We start from the raw sequence: 20,180 nt of genomic DNA, 5'->3' as shown, positions 1-20,180 counted from the left end.
TCAAGATCCATCAGACATACTGCGTACACCCAGGGGCGCACATTACAACGCAGCCTATTCCGTCCATCTTACGCACGGAAAAGGTGACATGCAGACCACCAGGCAGCCCTTTTTTCCTTTGCTGGGCAGCGGGGCTGAGTTCTGCAAAGACCGCCGCTCACCCGCTCGCAACCTCTCTGGTTCTCGTGCAGCCGTCGGTGCGCCGATTGGGAACCGACATGGTGCCTCTCGCTGCGTCAGCAAGGCCGGGGGGGCGCTTGGTGAGCTTAGCGTCAGGAGAACTCCCCAGCAGCGCGGAAACCCTCAGGCAGGATGGTTGGAGCATCAGGGCGTCTGGTTGGTTCCGTCCGGCCTCGGGAACCACCCGACCACCGCCATGGAACGTCGCATCGCGCCGGAGCGGGTTGTTGGAGCCCCCAGGAAATGCGGGGAGTCTGGGTGGCCTGTCGGGGGCGTCGTTGTGCGACACCATGGCTGCCACATGGCTCGCCAGCTCCGGAGGCCTCGGAACCTCTGGATTTCCGAAGCATCGCTTACTCGGAGGCGCAGAAGGGGCGAGCTCTCACATCAGAGGGCCGGAGCAGGATCCAGCGCAAGCCGGGCGTCCAGCGAGCAGCGGGGTGGTGGTGAGCGGTGCAAGATGCGAAGCGTCGATGACAAGGTAGCATTTTTGTCACTCGCCACACGGCCACCCGCGACGGGGGGGCACGCGCAAAAATGGACGAGGTAACATGCTTGCTGCGTGGTAGGACGGTGGCGGGGCAGCCGAGCCGCCAAAAGGACTCCGGACCATTATCATTGCGTTTCGGCATCTGGCTGTCGAGCTGTTGCACCAGCTGCAGGCCCCGAGAGCCCCCTCCGCACCGCACGGCTTTTTCGTCTTGCACGATCCCGTGTTCCAGAACCCGAAGGAAGACATGAATCTCATGAGGGGCGGTCGGCGGGGGGCCCCCCGGCTCGAGCCAGGCGGCGGTGTCGTCGGAGCCGAGAGACCGAGATCAGGGATGGATCATCACCCTGTCACCTGCCAGGTACTCTATCCCGCCTAGGCAGGTATCGTTCAAATCGACGAAGATCACGAGCAGCACGTGGTTCAGAGGGTCTGTAAGAGGGCCTACCTATGCACGACCGACCAAGATCGATGATGCTCAACGGGGTATATGATGCCAGATGGCCAAAAGCAGCAAAGTTGCATGAGAGAGAGAGAGAGCTTGCTCGTGATGTCAAACAGCCCGAGTGCGGAGCGTATAGTATCTTGCTGTAGCAAACAGAAGAGCTAACCTTTACTTACTGCTAGGTCCTTGGGTGCACATGCACTCGCAGGGACTACCTTGCCTTGTCTTGCCTAGTCGTGCGCTGCTGCGAAGCAACCTGACCTAGGTAGTGTACGCAGTATAGTATTACTACAGAGGTTAAAAATGGTACGGTGTAGGTTCCTTTGGGCACAAAGTTAGGTCATAAAACCCCGACCCGGACGGCCCCATCTGCTCTTCCCCATCTGCTCTCCACTCCGGCGCTCCACTCTGGCCGCAGCGCTCTTCGGTGCTCTTGCCACCCTTAGACACCACGGAAGCGGGGGTGGGGCTTCCTCGATGGGATGAACCGGGCGGTGACTTCCAGTTCCCTGATGAAGGCAGGGCTAAGCGACAGGCGCAACCCAAGAAAACAAGACACGGCAGATGAGGTCGTTGAGGTGCTGTCGATGGCGGCAAGCGCAGGTTCTCGGGTTATTTCCGGCTGACAAGAGGCAGCAGCTGGCGTACATACGGTAGTTACAAGCTCCCGTGCACGTTTGTGTAATGCCCGGGCAATACGGGGGGTCCCGTGCAACGGTACCTCGCTGAGCCTGGGCCCCTGTCGATTCTCTCGTCTCCTCCCACTCTCTCCCCTCCGGCCTCCACACACCACCACCACCGGCCTAACTTAGATCCTGTAGGGCTTCAGCCTTCATCGGCTCAATGCCCGGCTCAATCGAACGACGGGAGCGAAAGTGAGTCTTGAAGCAGCGTCTGCTGCACGTCACGGCGGGCTTCATTCGCAACGTTTCCCTCATTTGGGGCCTGACCTGGTTTTCCGTTTGGCTCTGAGCTGTCATGGTTGGAGCGAGGCCTGGGACCTGGTTGTGTGTGCGCGCTGACAACCCGGCCGTCGGCTCACCCACGCTTTGCTCTGGACCGCCACGGTATGGGCTGCGGAACGCCTGTCGAACATTGACTACCGAACACCGTGGTGCACAACGTTGCCATGCCGGAGTTGCCGATGCGACAGAAACGCAACATCAATGGATTTATTCGATGGATGGCCCAATCGGTCCTGACAGGCGATCGCAGTTCGCTTCCGAAGCCGAGATCGACCGTTATGAGCCCAGACAACGGCAGATGCACAGCTAAGCTTCTGCATGAACGCTAACTTCCATCACCGGGCCCTTTGCCAACATGCCCCTGGTCTTTGTGGTGGTGAGATGGATTAGGCGGTATGGGGAATGTCACGTCGGACGCCAGGCCCATGCTCCGAGCCAGACGGGCGATCCTCGGGCAAGCCCAGCACCCTCGTGATGACGGTTCACACACAACAGAGCTCTGCCCAGTCGGAAGTCGGCAATGGCGCTCGCCAGGGGGTGTCGAAGGGCTGCCGGCAAGCGATCCAAGTGTTTGCTGGTCATCCCTGATCTGGACCCCTGGGCCTCTCTCCTCTCTCTCGCAGCGCCCCCCCCCCCGCGCGCGCGCTTGCTGCTGGCGGCCCCCTCAGCACCAGAAGCAGAACGGAGTCGAGTCCCGGTTTCAACGCCCCCGCACAACCCTGATGCACAACGCGCGCCTTGCCGATTGGCTGTCTCCGCATCCGACATGGGCCTCCCCTTAATCATCCGTTTCGGTCAGATGCGCTTGACCCGTCCGACCGCCCTCCCGGGAGGCTCTCACCTTGTTTCGACCCCCAAGACCCGAGGTCAAGCGCGTGCGGAGAGCGGAGAGGCCCCAAGGGCCAGGTTGCGGCGCGAGCCACGTTCCGTACCAGACCATTGTCACTCGCTTCATTCCGACCTAGCATCGCTGCGAGCGAGCGAGGGTCTTTTCTTGCGCGCAGGATCGTCGCCGGGAGATCCACGTCGGAAGCCATATATACCCGTCAACCAGGCCCGCTGAGAGGCTGGAGCGCCGAGACGGTTGTCCGATGGGAACCGAGGTTTAGGGAAGAGACTGCTCAGTGGTCCCGTGAGAAGAACAACGACTTGGAGGTTTCGAGAGAAAGGGTGACGGACATGACGACCACTCAGATCCAAGTCACGCCCGCGCCCCCGAAAATGCTGCTCTACACGAGGCTTGCTCCTCCAAAGCAGCCGAAACGACGATCCAGAGGTGGTGAGTAGGCGCCGAGGTTCAGCCGGCAGGCATCACATCACCCGGCGAGGCCCCAAGGCATGCTGACCAACGTTGTTTCCTGAGCAGGCTGTACATACTGGTATGTTTTGCTTCACACCGCTGCCTATCCAACCCGTTCATATGCCACCTAGGCTCGGCTCCTGACCTCAGAAAGTAAGGAGAAGGTTCGTCTGGAACAGCCTGACTGTGCAACCATGTACCTACGCATGCCAGCATCAAGCACAGGCCCCCGCTAACCCCCGGCTCAGAAAAAGAAGTGCGATGAGGCACGGCCAAAATGCGGCCGCTGCGTCGAACACGGCACCGAGTGCGCGTACGAGCCCGTCAAACCGCGTCAGCGGAGACGGCGCGAGTCGATGGCGCCCGGCGGCGACGGCGCCCCTGACCTGCACCTGATCGGCCGCAGGAGGTTGTCCGAAGCCAGCGAATACGGCCGGGAGCCCGACATCTACAGGCGTGAACATGGCTTCTTTGGCGGTGCAGACGACCTGCTGCAGCATCCCTTCGACGACCCTATCCTCACGAGTCCCACCGACGGGGTCTTTGGGGATGCCTTCTCCCTCACCCGGTTCCCGCCACCCACCTACCTCCTAGAGAACCACACCTCGGCAGACGACAACACGTCCAAGGACGATGAACAGGCCGCGCCGACCACCAGCAGCAGCAGCACCGCCGTGGTGCCAACGGCCTCGCATTCTCAACATCCCGACCTGGCCATGGTGGCGTCGTGTCCCGCAAGCTCGCCGCTGCTCGAGTTTTCCGCGCCCGTGTTCGTCGAGTTTGCTGATCGGCCCGGCCGGCGAGCGCTTGTCGACCACTTCTGCAACGTCTTGTCGCACCTAATCGTGCTGCGCGAGGAGACGGGCAACCCGTTCCAGCAGCTGGTGCTGCCGCTGACGCGGCGCGAGTCGCCCGTCACTTACGCCATGTTTGCGCTTGCCTCGGCCCACCTGGAATATCGCGGCGTCGAGAACCCGGAGAAGTCGCTGTACTTTCACAACATGGCCATCCGCGGCGTTGCGCAGCTGATCCAGAACGGGGGAAGCAAGGCGAACAGAAACGAGATCCTGGCCGCCATCATGCTGCTGGTATATTACGAATGCGTGAGTCCCCCGATGACGCCGAGGCAGAGGGACCGGAAAGGCTGATAGCGCACAGCTCGTCCAAAAAGGCCATTCCAACATCGTGGCAGGCCACCTAAAGGGGGCCCTGACCATCATGGATACCGTGCCAGGTCCAGAAGACCCGACAAGCGTCTTTCTGGAGCGCGTATGTCCTGCCCTTCCCTTCCCTGCCCTGCCCTGTCCCGCCCTGCTCATCCGCACCGTCTTGTGGTTCCTTTGCGTCTGATATACAACCAGGCATTCCGCTTCTACGACGTCATCACGGCGCTCTCCAACGGCACGCCGCCGCTCTCGGCAATTCCCGAGCCGGGCTGCCTTCGGCCGCTCCCGCCGCTCGGCGCGCCTCCCGTCTCTCCGCTCCGCGATGTCGACACGCTCCTCGGGATGGCCACGACGCTATGGCCCATTATCCACCGCCTTGCTGGACTTCGCGCGATCAAGAACGACCTCAAGGCCGCCGTCCGCTCCAACGAGCCGCCTGCCAAGATCGCAGCCCTCCGCTCCGAGCTCGAGACGACTGCCCATGACATAGAAGCCGCGCTGCTCCAATGGGCACCCCAGCTTCCGCCAAGTTTTGTCCCCGACGACCTCGACTTGGACGACGATGCCTACCTTTCAGGAAGCGGGTCGGACCGCTCGTCCAGCCCATCTGATGACGGCGCCTCCTCCGTCGACCCCAGCTCGCCCACCTCCGTCAACGCCGATCTACCGCCGCCGTCGCCGGCATCCTCCTCGCTGCCACGTCCGTCAAGACCGCCGCTCCCACATCTCCCATCCCCCCTTCGAGTTCCTTCCCGACCCAACCTCGCTCATCCCCAAAGCCAAACCTCGGCCCTCTCGTCCATCCACCACAACGCCCTCGCCTACCGCCACGCCTCGCTCGTGCATCTCTACCGCACCGCGCTCTCGCGGCCGCGGGGCGACCCGTCTGTACAACGACACGCGCGGATCGCCCTGCGGCACTGCGCGGCGACGGCGCGGCGCGGCGGACCCGTGGCGGCTCTGCTGTGGCCGCTGTTCGTGTCGGCGTGCGAGGTGAAGACGGATGCGGACAAAGCGCTGGCCGAGGCGACGTTTGCGGAGGTGGAGAGGAGGCAGGGGATGAGGAATATCGAGAGGGCTTGGGGGATCCTGAGGGAGGTTTGGAGGAGGAGGGCGCTGAGGGAGGGGCTGTCCTGTCTGGGCGTGGGGGTGTCGAGCACGGAGACTGGGAAGGGAGGCGGGGTTGGGCAAGGGGGAGGAGGAGAGAAGGAGGAGAGAGATGAGGAGGAGGAGGAGGAGCTGTGGAGGAGGGTGAGCGGGGAGATGGGGGTAAGCATTGTTTTTGGGTGAAATGGCTTGGCCTCGAGGGCCTTTTTTTGTCTCTGCGACTTGGGAAAGAGACGGGAATCGAGCGAATGGCGTTTTGGACGGGGAGAACAATGAGATCAAAACGAAAAGGGCTAGCGGGGAAGTGCGTTTCAGGGGACATGGGGCACACAAGACCTGAGGCATGGTCTACATACACGGGCGGAGTTCTTGTACCGGAGGGGGAGGAAGGAATGCGAGGGAGGACGGTCGGGAACCTTGGAAGGCGTTTGTTGCTGGTCAGGTCAGGGAGGTCATCACAGGTTTCGGAGGTCTACCGCGGGGACGAGGCTGGTTGTATTTGTATGGACAGAGCCGCCAAGATGCGTGATGAATCGCGATGCTCAACGCATCGCTCACGAGAACCTGTTGGGGTGATCAGACATGCTGAACGAAGGCACGGGTCATGCTCGTGCCGTTTGCAGACTTTCCTTGCGGTGTCAGCCTTACTACGTCCCTCCATCACCAGAATCGCAACACCTTCCTAGAGCGAGGAGGGGGAAGAAATGCGGTACCGAGCCGAGAGGCGCAGAACTTCTGCCAAAGGAATCCGACATGGGCTACGCGTCGTTGTCGTTCCGCATGGATGTACTGTGTACGCTACCTGACCCAAGCCACGAAGCTGAATGAAGGGGGCACCAAGACGGCCCGATGCCGACTCAATCCGTTCGGATCGGACGGCGGAACGTTCCGTGTCGCGACGGTCTTGTTCTTTTGAAGGGTTGCGTTAGTGAGCTGGAGACGCTAAGGCTGTTGGCGTGGTTGATCATTTGTCTCGGCGAGATCGAGCGTGCGGCCAGGCTGCACGATGTAGGGAATGCTTGCTCAAGAGATCCCAAGGGAGCTTAGTCTTGATAGTTCATACCATACCCTCCCAGCTCATCCCATTCATTCATTTATTTATCCATCCATCCATCCGGTCAACCATCCGGTTGTGCCTTGTTTTTCCGCTTCTTCATGGGCGACATTTGTTGGCCGCGGTCATACCGCTCGAGATGGAAGAGGGGAGGAGGGGGGGGGACGGGACGATTGGCTGGCGGGGCCAGACTTGGACCCATGTCGTGCACAGGCCAGTCTTTATCTCTCCGCCTTCTTGTGCGGCTTGGTCGGAAGTGAAAGTTGCGGCTTGGCTTGGCTTGTCTTTTTGTTTCCTTACCACTTGGAAGCTGTGGTCTGAAGGCAGCCAGCCTAGGCCGGCCTCGTGCTACCATGGTGGAATTGGGCATCGTCCCCCCCTCCTCCTCTCCTCTTCCTCAAAAGCAACAACGGAAAAGGCCTTCGAACCCACCTTGTGCGACCGCTCGTCGTGATGGTGTGGCGTCAAGAGGGTTTGGCCGAGCCAAGTGGTGGAGTGAGCTGGATCTCGGGCGCGCACGATCTTGCGCTGCTGGGTCGGCGGTAACCTCCGCGCGGTTGCGCTTGGGATTTGGCCTCGGTGCGCAGCGCGGTCCTCGAGAGAGACCCTCGTTGCCATGCCCCCGTGGACCGTTTGGGGTGGATTGACGTGACATGGACGGTTGGTTGACCTGCTGATATCCACCGACATGGTATTGTGGCCAACCAAATCCTACCCCAGCCCGTTGATAAAGTGCGACAGAGTGCGTGCTGCGAGACACACAAAGGCGCACACTCGCACCCACCCACCCACCCACCCACACACACACACACATACGACACACACACGACACACACCACCCCAAACATCAAACAAGTGACTGTGTATGTACCAAGTCGAGAAGCAAAGTGCGGGACGTCCAGCCCAGCTCATCGTGCGTACATATGTGGCTTGCTGGCGATCTTGTCTTTGGCTTGAGCCGGTGTGGCCAGGGTTAAGGTACCCAGCGCATGTATGTACGTACGCAGTATGTCGGTAGGTTGGCCAGCTCAGATCCCAGACCAACCCTGACGGACGGGGGGAGGGGGGAAGGGGAGCAGGGAGGAGGAGAGGAGGCGGCGGCGGCGGCGGAGGGGACAAGAATAGCTGCACCCTGGAAAAGAACACATGGAACTGATTTTCCACGAGGGTTCAGGTTCTGCGATTGGGATTGGAGCGAGGTCAGTTTGGCTTGGACTTTTGGGCTGCTGCTGCTGCTGCTGATGCTGCCGGCGTTGCTTGGTTGGCGCATTAGCCTGGCTCCTCCCCGCGCCCTCGCTCGCGGAAAGCAGCCCAACCTATTCTGAGGCAGGTATTGCGGCTCGCACTTTCCCGTGTCCGGGTCAGGCTCGGTTTCTGACCGTTCCTCTCCTTCCCTCTCTGCCGGCATCTTTGAGGTATCATCCCGATCGCCCCTTCTCTCTCTCTTCCTGTGTCCGCCTTAGGCTGTCGGGTCCCTCGCTACCTCGCCGACCCAGACTCCTTTCGGCTTCCCGGCCTTTGATCTTCCCAACCCTCCGCTTATTTTTTTTTTTTTCTCACACCCTTCTCCCTCGCTTCCATTCACACCTCACCTGGCTACCAGGTGCCGTACGGACCTAGCCCCGTCTCACCGTCGACCTTCCCAACCCTTGCCCACCTACACAGTAACCTCTCAGCTCCAACGGTGTGCGTGCCCACACTTGCTGGCCCGACAAGCCATGGTTCCGTCCTGTTGGTTGCCAGCGGGTCGCCTTCCGAAACACGCACAACACCCACCTCCGCACATTATTGCCTGCTGGCACGCTGCGGCCTGGCTGCCCTGCTCTGGAGCCCTTCAGCCGCTTAGGTCCCGGTCATTCCACCTCGCTCACCCGGGCGGGCCCTCTCTCTTCTCCGACTCTCTTGCTCGCTAGTTGCTTCTCTCCTCCCTTGTCATCGCCCTGCCCACCAGCCCGGGCCGTCTGCTACGCTCCTCGGACGGACCTGGCGTCGGCATTGTCATCTTCGGACAACCTGAAAAAAAAAAAAAAAAACGAAGAACAAAAAATCATGACGTTCTCTGGCACCCCTTGCATCGTCCGCAAATCGTGACCATGCTGTGACCACTGTTTTGATCGCCCGCCACGACCGAGCCGCGCCACAAGGCCCCCGGGACTGCGTCAAGCAACCGCACCGCCAAGCCGTGGTCCGCTGCCGCCGCCACACTTCCTCTCAACTCCCCCCCCCCCCCGCCGATTCATCCCATTTTCCTCTCTCCTCTCTTCTTCTCTTTTCTCCCCTCCCCCTGGCTCGGTTATCGCTCTGCCCCTTTGAGCCAGAGCCCGGGCATCGTGCCCTCGAGGACTCGCCGTCCGAGTCCGCCCCAGCGCCGCAAGCCGGCTCACCATGGTTTTGCTATGAGGAGCGCCCGTCATGACCACCCCCATTCACGGAGCCCTGCCGCCGCCTAAGCAGATCCGCTTTGTCAACAACCAAGGCCAACCTCCGTCCAAGAGACGGAGGATCAACGCAGCGTATGTGTCGATGCTTCTTATCAGTATCTCTTACTGCCCTTGCTTGCCTCTCCCTTTCCCCTCGGCCTCCTCCATCCCCTTCCTCCGGAGCCCATGCCGCCGCGCTGTGCTCACGACGACGAGGCGTGGCGAGGTTGCGGCGGCAGGTCCTGATGGTGCGGCCGCCGCTGTTGCTTTGACCCAAAGCCGTGATTCTAAAACCCCGCCAGATGCTTGACATGCCGGAGGAGAAAGACGCGATGCGCAGGTGAAAAGCCGGATTGCTCGACCTGCAAGAAAAACGGCCACGTCTGCCTGGGCTACTCGGACCTTCCCGAGCGGAGGAGGGACGACAGGAGAAGCGATGGCTTCGTCACGGTGAAGACCGAGGCCGCCGACACGCTGCTGCTGAGCAACGGACATGGAAACGACTATCAGCACGGGCGTCGCGACGACGCGGATGCCTCCCGGGATCATCACCGCCGCTGGATCCACAACGCCGGCCCGCCGCCCCCGCCGGCCGGCTTCGTGGACGATGCCTTCTCCGGCTCTGACTCGCGCACCAGCGCCGGCGCTGCTTCGGGTCGTCAGCCCGGATCCGGCGGCTGGGACCACCCGTCGAGCAACTCGGCATCGCCCGGAGATGGCATGCATTCCGACGGGTCGCAGAACAACGGGTCCCATTCCGACGACCGGAGAGCCAACAACCGCTCTCCCCTTCACCTGGAGCGCCACCGCGTCCCCTACTTCCGCTACTTCGGACCCACCGCCATCGTCCCGGGCTTCAAGCAGATGGTGGTGCAGGTGTACCGCGACAACCGGCGCCTGAGCCGCGCGGGCTCCTTCTCGGTGGCCGCCCCGGGGTCGCCGCTCGGCCATGGTCTTTCCCAGGCCCACGGCTCGTACCAGGGCCCTCTCTCGGACAACCTCGAGGACCTGCCCGTGTACGACGTCAACAGCTCGGCTCCCGTGCATCCGCTCATCATCTCCTTGGTGGAAACCTTCTTCCTCCACCTCGGCTGCAACTACCACTTCCTGCGCAAGGACCGCTTCCTGCGCCTGCTCAAGGAAAAGAGGGTCGAACCCATCCTCGTCGACGCCGTCTGCGCCCTCGCCGCTCGCTTCTCCACCCACCCCGTCTTCACCAACGCCCACGGCGGCAAGATGAAACGCTCCGAGTACGGCCACGTCTTTGCCCAGCGCGCCAAGGCGGCCACCGTGGACACGTTCCCGTGCCCGTCCGTCGCTGCCGTGCAGGCCTGCCTGCTGATGGCCTACGAGGGCTTCGGCGCCGATCAGGACAGCGCCCTGTGGATGTACCTCGGCATCGCCATCCGCATGGCCGTCGACCTCGGCCTCCAAAAGATGGAGGGCGTCAAGTACCAGGGCGAGCGCGACCCTTGGTACACGCGGTACTGGAGCCGCCGGTCGGACGAGTCGGACAAGCACAGCGAGGGGCAGACCCTCAGCAAGGAGGAGCAGAAGGAGGTGGAACAAGAGCGCATCGACACCTTCTGGGCCGTCTTCGTGCTGGATCGCGTCATCTCGTCGGGCACCGGCCGGCCCGTCACCTTCCGTGACGACGACTTCGAGCTGTCGCTTCCCCTGCACACCTGCGATCCCGTCACGAAGCGTCCCGACCCGTTCCCGCCCTTCATCGAGATTATTCATCTGTACGGTCGCGCTTCGGACGTGCTCAACAACATTCGCAACGCCAACGACCTGACCGAGGAGAAGATGCACAAGCTCAACATCATGGAGCGCGACCTCACCGCCATCTACCAGAAGCAGCACCCGGGCCTCCACTTCAACGCCGCCAACTTCAAGGAATACGTCAAGACGAACCAGGGCACCACCTTCATCCTGCTGCACTTCTGGTTCCACGCTCTCGTCATCATCCTTCACCAGCCCACCCTCCTGACCCCCTTCCACAACCTGAGCCCGACCCAGCTCCTGGCCAATAGCTCCGAGTCTCCCAACAGCCGCGAGCTGTCCATGTCGAGCGCCAAGACCATCGCCGACATCCTTGCCTTCGCCGAGCTGATCGACCCCAAGAGCCTGATCGGAAACCCTTTCACGTCGCAGCCCATCTACATCGCCGCCTGCGCCTTTTTGATGGAGTCGGTCCCCAACACGTCGCAGCCGTCCTCGCGCGCGGGCTCGCCCACCCCGGAGCTGAAGGGCGAGAATGCCAAAACGCCCGCGGCCAAGAGCGCGTCCGGCCAGGAAGCGCGCCGGGTCAGACATTCGATCCTCGCATCGGCCGCCAACGAGAACTACCAGCGCTGCTACCAGTCTCTTCAGCAGCTGGAGCAGTACTGGGGCGGCGTCGGGTACATCCTCGCGGCGCTGGACCAAAAGTCAAAGGGCATCTGGGACTGCGAGACGGTCACCTATGAGGAGTACAAGGCCATTCTGCGAGCCATGCGCGTCCCTCTGGAGCGTTTAGCACAGAACCCCGCCTCCCCGAAGCTGATGGCTTGCTCCCTAACCGGCACTACCAACTCTCCCAACACCAACCTCACCGTCCTCTTCTCCAAGTCGGCGCCGCCCGGAGGCACCCCTCTGTCAGCTCCTCCAGCAACCCAGGCAACCTCGTCACCACCACCGCCGCCGCCGCCGCCGCCCGCTCCGACGTCGGCGCCGACTCCGCCAGGGAACATGATCTACGATCCCATCCGGCAGAGCCTCCCGGACACGCCGGCTTCTTCCTACCCGGCCCCCTTCCCGCAGCCCAACGTCTCGGCTGTGCGCTACCAACCTCATCCATCCAGGGCAGGGAGCGTGTCGCAGTCCCCCGTCGTCGGCAAGTCCATGCTTAAGTACGAGTCGCCGTCGCCCGCCGAAATGGGCCATTCCAGCCCGCCCGAGGCCAAATCGCGCATGTACAACACCGTGACGCGGCCGGGCCAGAATACGTTGCACCCGTCTCCGTACAACCACCCGTACGACTCGATGGGCCAGGACAGCTCACCTTCGACGGCCACGCCGACCGATACGGCGGGCATGGCCCATCAGCAGCATTCCATGCACGGCCACCACGACAGCCAGCAGAACGGCCACGGCCACGACTCGGATATCAGCCAGGGTCACCACGACACCGATTACGATGCCAACTTTTCCCAGAGCGGCCTGGCTTCTGGCGCGTATTCGTACACGGGCGCCTTGACTCCCATCAACGACATCATTACGTTCAACAGCCAAGAGGTCAACTTTGGAATGCTCGGCCTCGAAAGCGACATGATGCCGCCCTGGCTCGAGACCTTGCCTGTGGACGTCTTAGGAGGGCTGATGGAAGGAGGTATCACAGGGGTTGCTCAACACATGGGTTAATTAACGGGCCAGGCTCTCGGTCGGTTGCCCTTGGTTACCCTCATACATGATGATTGACGATTTTTGGAGTTGGTTGGGTTTTGCGTCTTGTTGTTGGGGTGTTTGTTTGCATTTTTTGGACGATATGGTTTGTTTGCTTGAGTCTGTTCGCGGGTTTTCTCTTCTCCCTTTTCTTTGTCATCTGTTTTTTGTTTATCTTTGTCTGTTGCCCCTTTCTCCTTGTTTACTCTTTTCCCCTTCTGCAAGCCAGACAATGCTGCTTGGTTCCTCTTGCTGGATGCTTCTAGAACACCCCTCGTCTCAGACGAATATCCCATCACTGGGCGGTTGTCTGGATCCTAACGGATCGCCAACCCTCCGAGCGTTACATCCTCCTCCTGATCATGACAGGACAGCAGTGTGAGGGGAGAGAATCTCATCCCGTCTCTTTGTGAGCTGGGGTTTCCAGCCCTTGACTTTTCTCCCGTGTTTTGTTCCGAAGGATAAGCCGTCGTCATTTGATGGAGGAGTACGTTCAGAGTTGCTGGGATATACAGGACCCGGCGCATAAGAAAACAGGATAGGGTGGGACAGAACAGGCAGGCACAGGTTCCACTGTAGGTAGGGGGTAGACAGGAGGGAGAGGTGTGATTCCAAGGGAGATGGCCCGAGGGTTGGGTCCTTGGATTCTTTGAATTAAGCTGATCCCGTCATGACTTGATGCCAAGCACCTCTGCTAAGGCACCTGATGGAAGGTGGTGTGCATGCGTTCAATACCTACCTTCATCTAAGGTGTGGGGGCTGGGTACGTGCGTGCCTTCTGTTCCCTCCTCATCATTGCTCATGAAGAGTTTGGGAGATATGACGCCAGGTAAGTAAGCTCATACATCTTGCCCCTCTCCGTCTATATCCACCAGGGAACCGCCAGGATGTGGGAAGAGTTCCTGATGAGAGACGAGGTGGAAGAAGCAAAGAGGGAGATGATGCTCGTTGGAGGTCCTAACGTCTTCAATGCATACTTGTTCTTTGTCGACGGCTCTCTCTGCTTGCTAACGTGGCGTGGCTGCTTTTGCTTTGCCCTCCCGTCCGGGTTGCATGTGGCGGATCCGAGTGGTTGGCAAGAGTTGTTTGATCAGAAGAAAAAGAACTGTACACTTCGTACAGCCCCTCTCTCGGAAGGGGCTGCATGATGGGAGTCAACAAGGGCAGTCAGTCCCATGATTCTACTGCAAAAAGCATATCTTCAGGGGCGGGGAATGTTTGGCATTTAATATTCGTTAATACCCAGCAGGCCCGATTGCATTCAGGTCTGGGTGACTTGGCAAGAGCCAAACGAGTTTCCATCATCAACTCATCTTTCTCATCTTCATCCTCTGACGCCCAACCGACAACCACGCGAAGCCATTGCGGTCTGCCACGATGCTTCCCGAACCGCTGGTCAGCATTTATCAGCAATACAAGCAGGATACAGATGCCGTGGCCTCCTGGCTTGCGTCGACGGCGCGGGCGTGCGGATACCCAGGCGATCTCCTGGCATCAGGCTCCTGGGATGCTCCCCCGCCCCCGCCAGCGAAGGCAGGGAGGCTCAAGGGCAAGGAACGACAACAGGCCTCTGCTGCCGGTCCCGCCCCGAAGAAGTACATCGTTGCGCTCGCCGACTTTCTGCCGCTGGCCAAGTTCATCGCCGCAAAGCTGAAAGGCACCGCGCCCGCGCCCGACAGCTTGGCCCACACCATCGATCGCCTCATTGCAGCCCGCTCGGGCTTCGCCGCCCTCCTGGCCAAGCACGGCGCCAGGGCCGACAAGCGAGCCAACGCCCGCCATGACTACTTTGTCGGAATCCTGGAGGATGTGCGTGACGCACTGCGTCCACGCATGTCGACCAAGGTGGCTTCCGCGACGGCGCCGGCTGCATCTGCCACCTCGGCCGCCGGTGCCTTGACCAACCGCTTCGCAGCTCTCAAGGTTTCGGAACCGTCGGAGGACTTCCTCAAGGTTGCGCCCGCTGAAAGACCCAAGCCGGCGGCCGGCGACGAGACCACGTACGAGGCTGAGCCTCAAGTCGCTCTCGAGGACGCCCTGTTTGCCATGTCCAGCGTGATCAACGATCTCCTCAGGATACGCGCCGTGATCGAGTGGATGTGGGCCAACTACCGGGACGGCATCTTCGACCTCGACGCCACAGCCGTCGCGACCAACACGGCCATCGAGCTGGCGCGCGCCATCATCGAGGACGCCGAGCCCGTCTTCCATCGTCATGGCGGCCCCCTGAGGCTCCTGTCGCTCTTCTTCGCCGCCACCTGCCATGCAAAGGGCATCCCGGAGCACGTCGTCGACTCGGTCTGCACGCTGGAGAACGCGCACACCGACCAGACGTACAAGATCGCCGACGACCTCTGCATCACGGCGCACCGTCTCCTGCTTAGCCTCCAGGACATCGTCGAGCCGAATGATGTCCCCATCATCAAGGAAGGCTTTTGGGGCAGATACCGCCCAGAAACCTACCGCCGCGGGCCCAAGACGGGCCGGGAGATGGCCGACGACGACAAGATCATCCTCGCCGAGTTCTTTACCGAGCTCATGGTCATCGTCCGCCAGGTGCCCGACTACCCGGTCCAGGACGACTTTTTGCGTGGGCTTCGGGAGATGGACGAGACCGGCGAGGTTTCCTTCTCGCTGACCTTTGCCGCCCAGGTCTTTCTCGACATCCACCACACCCTGAGGGACAAGGCGCCCACCGGCGCGGCGCGCTTGCTCTCAGAGATGGACGTCATGGGCCGCGAGCTGCGGGATCACCTTGCCTTCCACAGCAATCTCAAGCTCTCGGCCGAGTCCTGGCCCGCCGCCAACGACGAAGCCCTTGGCGAGCTGCAGAAGGAGATGGCCTGGCTGTCCAAGGACCCCGTCTACGGCGTCAAGTCAAGGCTGATGCAGCGGAGCGGAATCCCCGTGGCAAGCACCGTCCGCCCCCATCGCATCCTCGAGTACTCCCCCGTGCTCGCCGGTCTGCTCCTTTTCCGCTACCGCTACCGCATGCACGAGGCCGGCATCGCGGTGGCCAACGCGTGGGGGTCCATCCAGTACACCACGCACCTGTACCACACGCTCCTGCGCCAGCGCCTCGTGCACGGGCCGTGGCTGGACCTGGACGTGGCGCGCTGCCTCCTGCGCAACGAGAGCTTCTTCGTCGGCGAGCCGCCTGAGACGCCTGAGGACTCCCTCCGCAAGTTTTGCCTGCAGATGGGCGTCAGCGTGGCCGCGATGCCGGGCAAGTCCACGCAGCGGAAGAAGGCCAGCAAGGGCAGCGGCACGGTTCTCGGCGGTAGCAGCTGGCCCGCGGGGATTGCGTCCAAGGCCGGCCCGCGGGGGATCCGCGAGGACACGGCGCCCGTGTCCGAGGTGTTCGGGAAGCGGCTGCTTGGCGCCACGGGGCAGACGAGCTGGACGGCGGAGCAAATCGAGGAGGTGGTTCAGAGGAGCGAGTTCCGGGTGGAGGAGCTGGAGGGTGGCGAGAGGATTCTCATGACGCAGATGAGCGATGACGAAGTGGTGGAGAAAAGAAGGAAGAGAAAGAATAAGCATAACAACAGGAAGAAGAAGAAGAATACGGTGGGTGAGGATGAAGCTGGGGAGAGCAAAGCGGGTCAAAAGGAGGAAGCGGCAGAGGCGGAGCCCACGGAGGAGGAGAAGGAGGGAGAAGAAAAGGGGGAGAAAGGGGAGGAGGGCGTTACAGCGCTCGCCGATGTCACAGCCCCTGGCAGCGACAACGCCAACACGAACGACGGCGCAACGAGCAAGAACAAGAAGAAAAAGAAGAAGCCCAAGAAGAAGACGAAGAAACAGCCCTCGCCTGGGTCCTCCTCCAAGCCCCTCTCGCCCGCCGAGCTCGTCAAGTCCCTCGCCGCAACCCTCCACGCCGAAACCATCTCGCTCGTCTTCCCCTACCTCTCCCTGCACCGCAGCTGCTGGCAGCGCCTGCGCGAGGTCCGCTCCGCCTGCGACGCGCTGCTTCGGGAGCGCTTCACGCCGGCGTACATGGAGAACGAGACGCAGCTGCCGTGGGTGGTGTGGTACATCTTGCTCGCGGCGGCGGATCCGGTGGTCATCGCGGGGCTTGATGAGGCTGGCGGCAGCGGCAGCGGCAGCGGCAGCGGCAGCGGCAGCGGCAGCGGCAGCGGCAGCGAGAGCTTGCTTGGCGGCCAGGATGCGAGGAGGGATCTACGCTTGCTGAAGAAGGCGGCCGAGGTGGTGAACGGGTTGCTCGGGACAGCGAAGCTTACGGAGGCGCTGGCGGTGCTGCAGGATATGGGGCACGAGGTTGGGTTTGAAGGGCTTGGGGAAGAGAGAGGGGCGAAGAAGGTTCAGAATGGAGGCAACGGTAAGAAGGAGGAGGAGGAGGAGCAGGAGGAGGAGGAAGAAGAAGTTGCCCATATTGAGGAGTTGCTAAGGAAGATGGGGATCAACGGCCTGGAGGGGCTTCGCCAGCTCATGATCAGGGAAGGGGCCACTACTCCGAGGGAGCTGTTCCAGCGGTTGGGATATGATTTGGGCTGGGACTGAACTGGCGAGAGAAGACTTGTGAGGGTATGTTTGCGGGAGGGTATCACCTTTGCAGGATGCTAGAGACGACGTTGTTGTTGACCCAAGTAGTATCTAAACCCTAACCCTCTTGGTAAATAGCTCCGGCATGCCAAGGGATTGAACCCTAACCCTTTCTCTCCTGCTCCGATGCCATCAGGGAGTCAAAGCCGGCATGAAACCTCATTTCTCCTTTCTCTCTCCCCCTTCCCATCGCCGTCCACGACCGCAGCCACCACCGGGCAACCAAACGCAACCGCGGCCTACCCGTTCCAAGGTGCAACCCCGTCCGACGCAGCCATGACCATCGTCAGTCGCCGGCTGCTGTACGACGCGCGGACTCGCGGCTGCAGCAGCTCGGCGCATCGGACCACGCGGACCTGACCGCGCGCGACAAAGCACGACGACCACGGCCGCCGCAACGACGGCAGGCTTGGACGATCGACCGCAGCCATGGCCGCCTCCGCCAACAGATCGGTCGCCGCCATCATTTTCCTCATCGTCTACAACTTCTTCTACTACTTCCTCTACCTGGTCCTCTTCGCCGTGCTCATCGTCACCCCGATCGACGTGATCCAGCAAGGGGTGGAGAGCCACCGCAACTATGACATTCTCGCCGTCATCATCGTCTACGTCGTCACCATCCTCGTCGTCGGCTTCATCTACGCCGCCCGCCTCTACATTAGCCGCTCCGTCCTTGCGTCCATCCCCAAGCCATGGGTCCCCGTCGAGAAGGGCGACGTGCCCCCTGCCGTGCGCCGCATCATCGTCGAGAGCCTGAGCCGAAGCGCGGCGATCGCCTACGAGGCCCGCCCGCGGAACCCGCTTGTCGTGCTCGTCCCGGAGGCCGCGACCCCGGCCACCGTAGCGCCCCCAGGCACGAGCGCCGGCGCGAAGGGGCAAACCCCGTCGCGATCCGGCACGTTTGTGCCGCCGACCCCGGCCACCTCCAAAACCCGTGGCCTCACCCCGGCCAGCGCCAACAGCAGCGGCGTGAAAGCCATGTCGCTCACCCAGGACCGTCCCTTCTGGGCCAACATCGAGCACCCCGGCTGGGCACCGCCCACGGCCCACGACCTCCCCAACCTGCAGTACGACGCCGTCATCGCCGAGCTGCCCAACCTGATCGAAGCCAAGGCGCTCACCCTCGCGCCGCCCGACCCTCACGCAGCATCCCGGCAGCAGCAGCCCGGCCAGCCCCCTCCGGTCGACCCGCGCGCCGTCGCCTTGCTCACGCGGCCTGACTGCACCGGCCTGCGCGAATACCTGACGCTCCTGGCAGACTGGGGCGTGCTCGCGCCCCCGTCGCAGGGGGTTACGACGGAGTTTCTTGCGCGGTACGAGGCCGCGCGGTTTTCGGGCCGGCCGTTGTCGGCGGCGCAGTTTCGGGAGCTGATGGGGCTGTTTGCGGAGCTGCTGGGGGAGATGCGCCCGCTGAGCCGCGCCGTTCTTGCAAGGCAGGCGGATGACGGCTCGTCCGCGTCGGTGTCGGTGGATGCGGAGGGGATGGAGGAGAGCGACATCGACGAGGACGCGCCGAGGGGGAGCAGTCCGTCGAGCGCAGGGCTGGGGAGGGGCGAGGCGGCGGTCGACCGGGGAGGCCATCGCGGCGGCCTCGACAGGGGCATGGGCCCGAACCTCAGCCTCACCACCCACCTCGTGCGCAGACCAAGTCACGCCTCGAGCGAGATGAGCTACTCCTCCTCGGATTCCGTCATGCGTCCAAACCCCGCCGGGCGCGGCTCGCCCGCCACCGCGCCGTGGGGCGACGGCTCGCAGCATCGCCAGCACCATCGTCATCAGCAGTACAGAACAGCGCCGACCACCCCCCATAGCGTGGTACGTCAGGGCTTCGAGGCGCAGGGCTCTGCGTGCTCGAGTTCTGAGAGCAGCTTCGCGCACACGAGGAGACCGTTCCCATCTATCGAGGTCGGGTCTTGCTCCGATGACGACGAAGGGCACGAGGAAGCGGGGAGCGGTACAGGGGGGGAGCGATGATGCCGGCGGTTCTGCGATTCGGCTATCGGGGAGCGAGAGCGATTCGGGAGGACCTTGAACGGGCTTCCATGAGATACCCACACGTATATATATATCTTTGGTGTCGTGGAGGAGCGAGCGGGTGGTGTCGCGACTCGCCAGAAGTCAGCGGTAAGGGGAGGGCACTGTACTGTACATCAGCTCCGGGACAGCTGCGTTCCCTGTACATATGTATTGTTTAATGATAATTTTGGTCAGACTCGGTCACCCCGCTTTCTCTCACGGACCGCATGATGCTTTTATCGAGATCCGGGCTAGCAAGAAATGATCGCTCTAGATCATGGCTGCTTGGCCCTTCTGGCCGGTCCGGCTCGCCTCCCTGTTCGCTCCACACTTTTGTGCAGGCAACCCGGGAGAGACTCGGCTGTGGCATGATGGCGGCAGCATCCGCGGAGCTTTCTCGCCGTAGCGAAGCACTATGAGCATGGGGCTGGAGAATGAATGATGACGTTCTGCTTGGGGACCGTGTCATGAAACCTGCCGTGGGCAGCTTCTTGAGCAGAATGTTGCGGTAATAATAACATTTCACGCTCACAGCGGCATGAGTTTCCATCGTGCCTACGATAGTATTGTAGATATTCATCCATTTCCTAGCCCAGAGAACACCCCCCTCGGGCAGGTTATGCCTCTGGAACCCGCCGTCTTGTTCCCCCCCAACGCCAACACACACAACCACCCAGGGGCGGGACGAGTATGATTATCAACCGAGACAAGAGAAACAACACGCGGGGTGAAGAAGAGCAGAAAAGCAAGCAAGGTCAAACAAATTAACTAACAAGTGGCAAAGCCACTCACTCAAAGGACCCCGACAAAGTCACAAGACGCCGAATCCGCCCGGGAATGCCCTCAGAAGACTTGACCGAAGTATCCCCAGTCTCCACCCTTCCACCTCATCTCCGACAGAAGAACCCCCACCCCCAAACAAGAGGAAAGAAGTAAATAAAACAAGAGAAATTAACAGCAAGACGACCACACAAAACATTCCAACAAACCAACCAGCACGTCGCCTCAGCAACGCACTTTTTGAGAGCGAAGGCCGGGGTTTTGGAGGGGG

The 20,180-nt window shown here is 61.6% G+C and overlaps 4 protein-coding genes across 4 annotated transcripts; all 4 read left to right on the top strand.

Annotated features, from left to right (window-relative positions):
* Positions 1-3,259: 3,259 nt before the first annotated feature.
* VTJ83DRAFT_6849 (uncharacterized protein) lies at positions 3,260-5,836 on the top strand (the record flags this gene model as incomplete). The annotated part of the gene is made up of 6 exons (XM_071013605.1): positions 3,260-3,359; positions 3,447-3,459; positions 3,535-3,544; positions 3,629-4,483; positions 4,539-4,649; positions 4,742-5,836. 6 exons carry the CDS (start codon positions 3,260-3,262, stop codon positions 5,834-5,836), a joined length of 2,184 nt encoding a protein of 727 aa, XP_070864476.1.
* A 3,283-nt stretch (positions 5,837-9,119) lies between these two features.
* VTJ83DRAFT_6848 (uncharacterized protein) lies at positions 9,120-12,532 on the top strand (the record flags this gene model as incomplete). Its single annotated transcript, XM_071013604.1, has 2 exons — positions 9,120-9,220; positions 9,430-12,532. 2 exons carry the CDS (start codon positions 9,120-9,122, stop codon positions 12,530-12,532), a joined length of 3,204 nt encoding a protein of 1,067 aa, XP_070864475.1.
* A 1,398-nt stretch (positions 12,533-13,930) lies between these two features.
* Positions 13,931-17,071, top strand: VTJ83DRAFT_6847 (uncharacterized protein; the record flags this gene model as incomplete). The annotated part of the gene is made up of 1 exon (XM_071013603.1): positions 13,931-17,071. The coding sequence occupies one exon, from the start codon at positions 13,931-13,933 to the stop codon at positions 17,069-17,071; it is 3,141 nt and encodes a 1,046-aa protein (XP_070864474.1).
* Positions 17,072-17,542: 471 nt separating this feature from the next.
* VTJ83DRAFT_6846 (uncharacterized protein) lies at positions 17,543-19,087 on the top strand (the record flags this gene model as incomplete). The annotated part of the gene is made up of 1 exon (XM_071013602.1): positions 17,543-19,087. One exon carries the CDS (start codon positions 17,543-17,545, stop codon positions 19,085-19,087), a length of 1,545 nt encoding a protein of 514 aa, XP_070864473.1.
* Between the last annotated feature and the right edge of the window lie 1,093 nt (positions 19,088-20,180).

This window comes from Remersonia thermophila, chromosome 6 (genome assembly GCF_042764415.1).
Source record: "Remersonia thermophila strain ATCC 22073 chromosome 6, whole genome shotgun sequence".
Lineage (NCBI taxonomy): Eukaryota > Fungi > Ascomycota > Sordariomycetes > Sordariales > Chaetomiaceae > Remersonia > Remersonia thermophila.
Note: the sequence above shows the minus strand (reverse complement) of the source record. Positions and strands in the feature narration are given on the sequence as shown.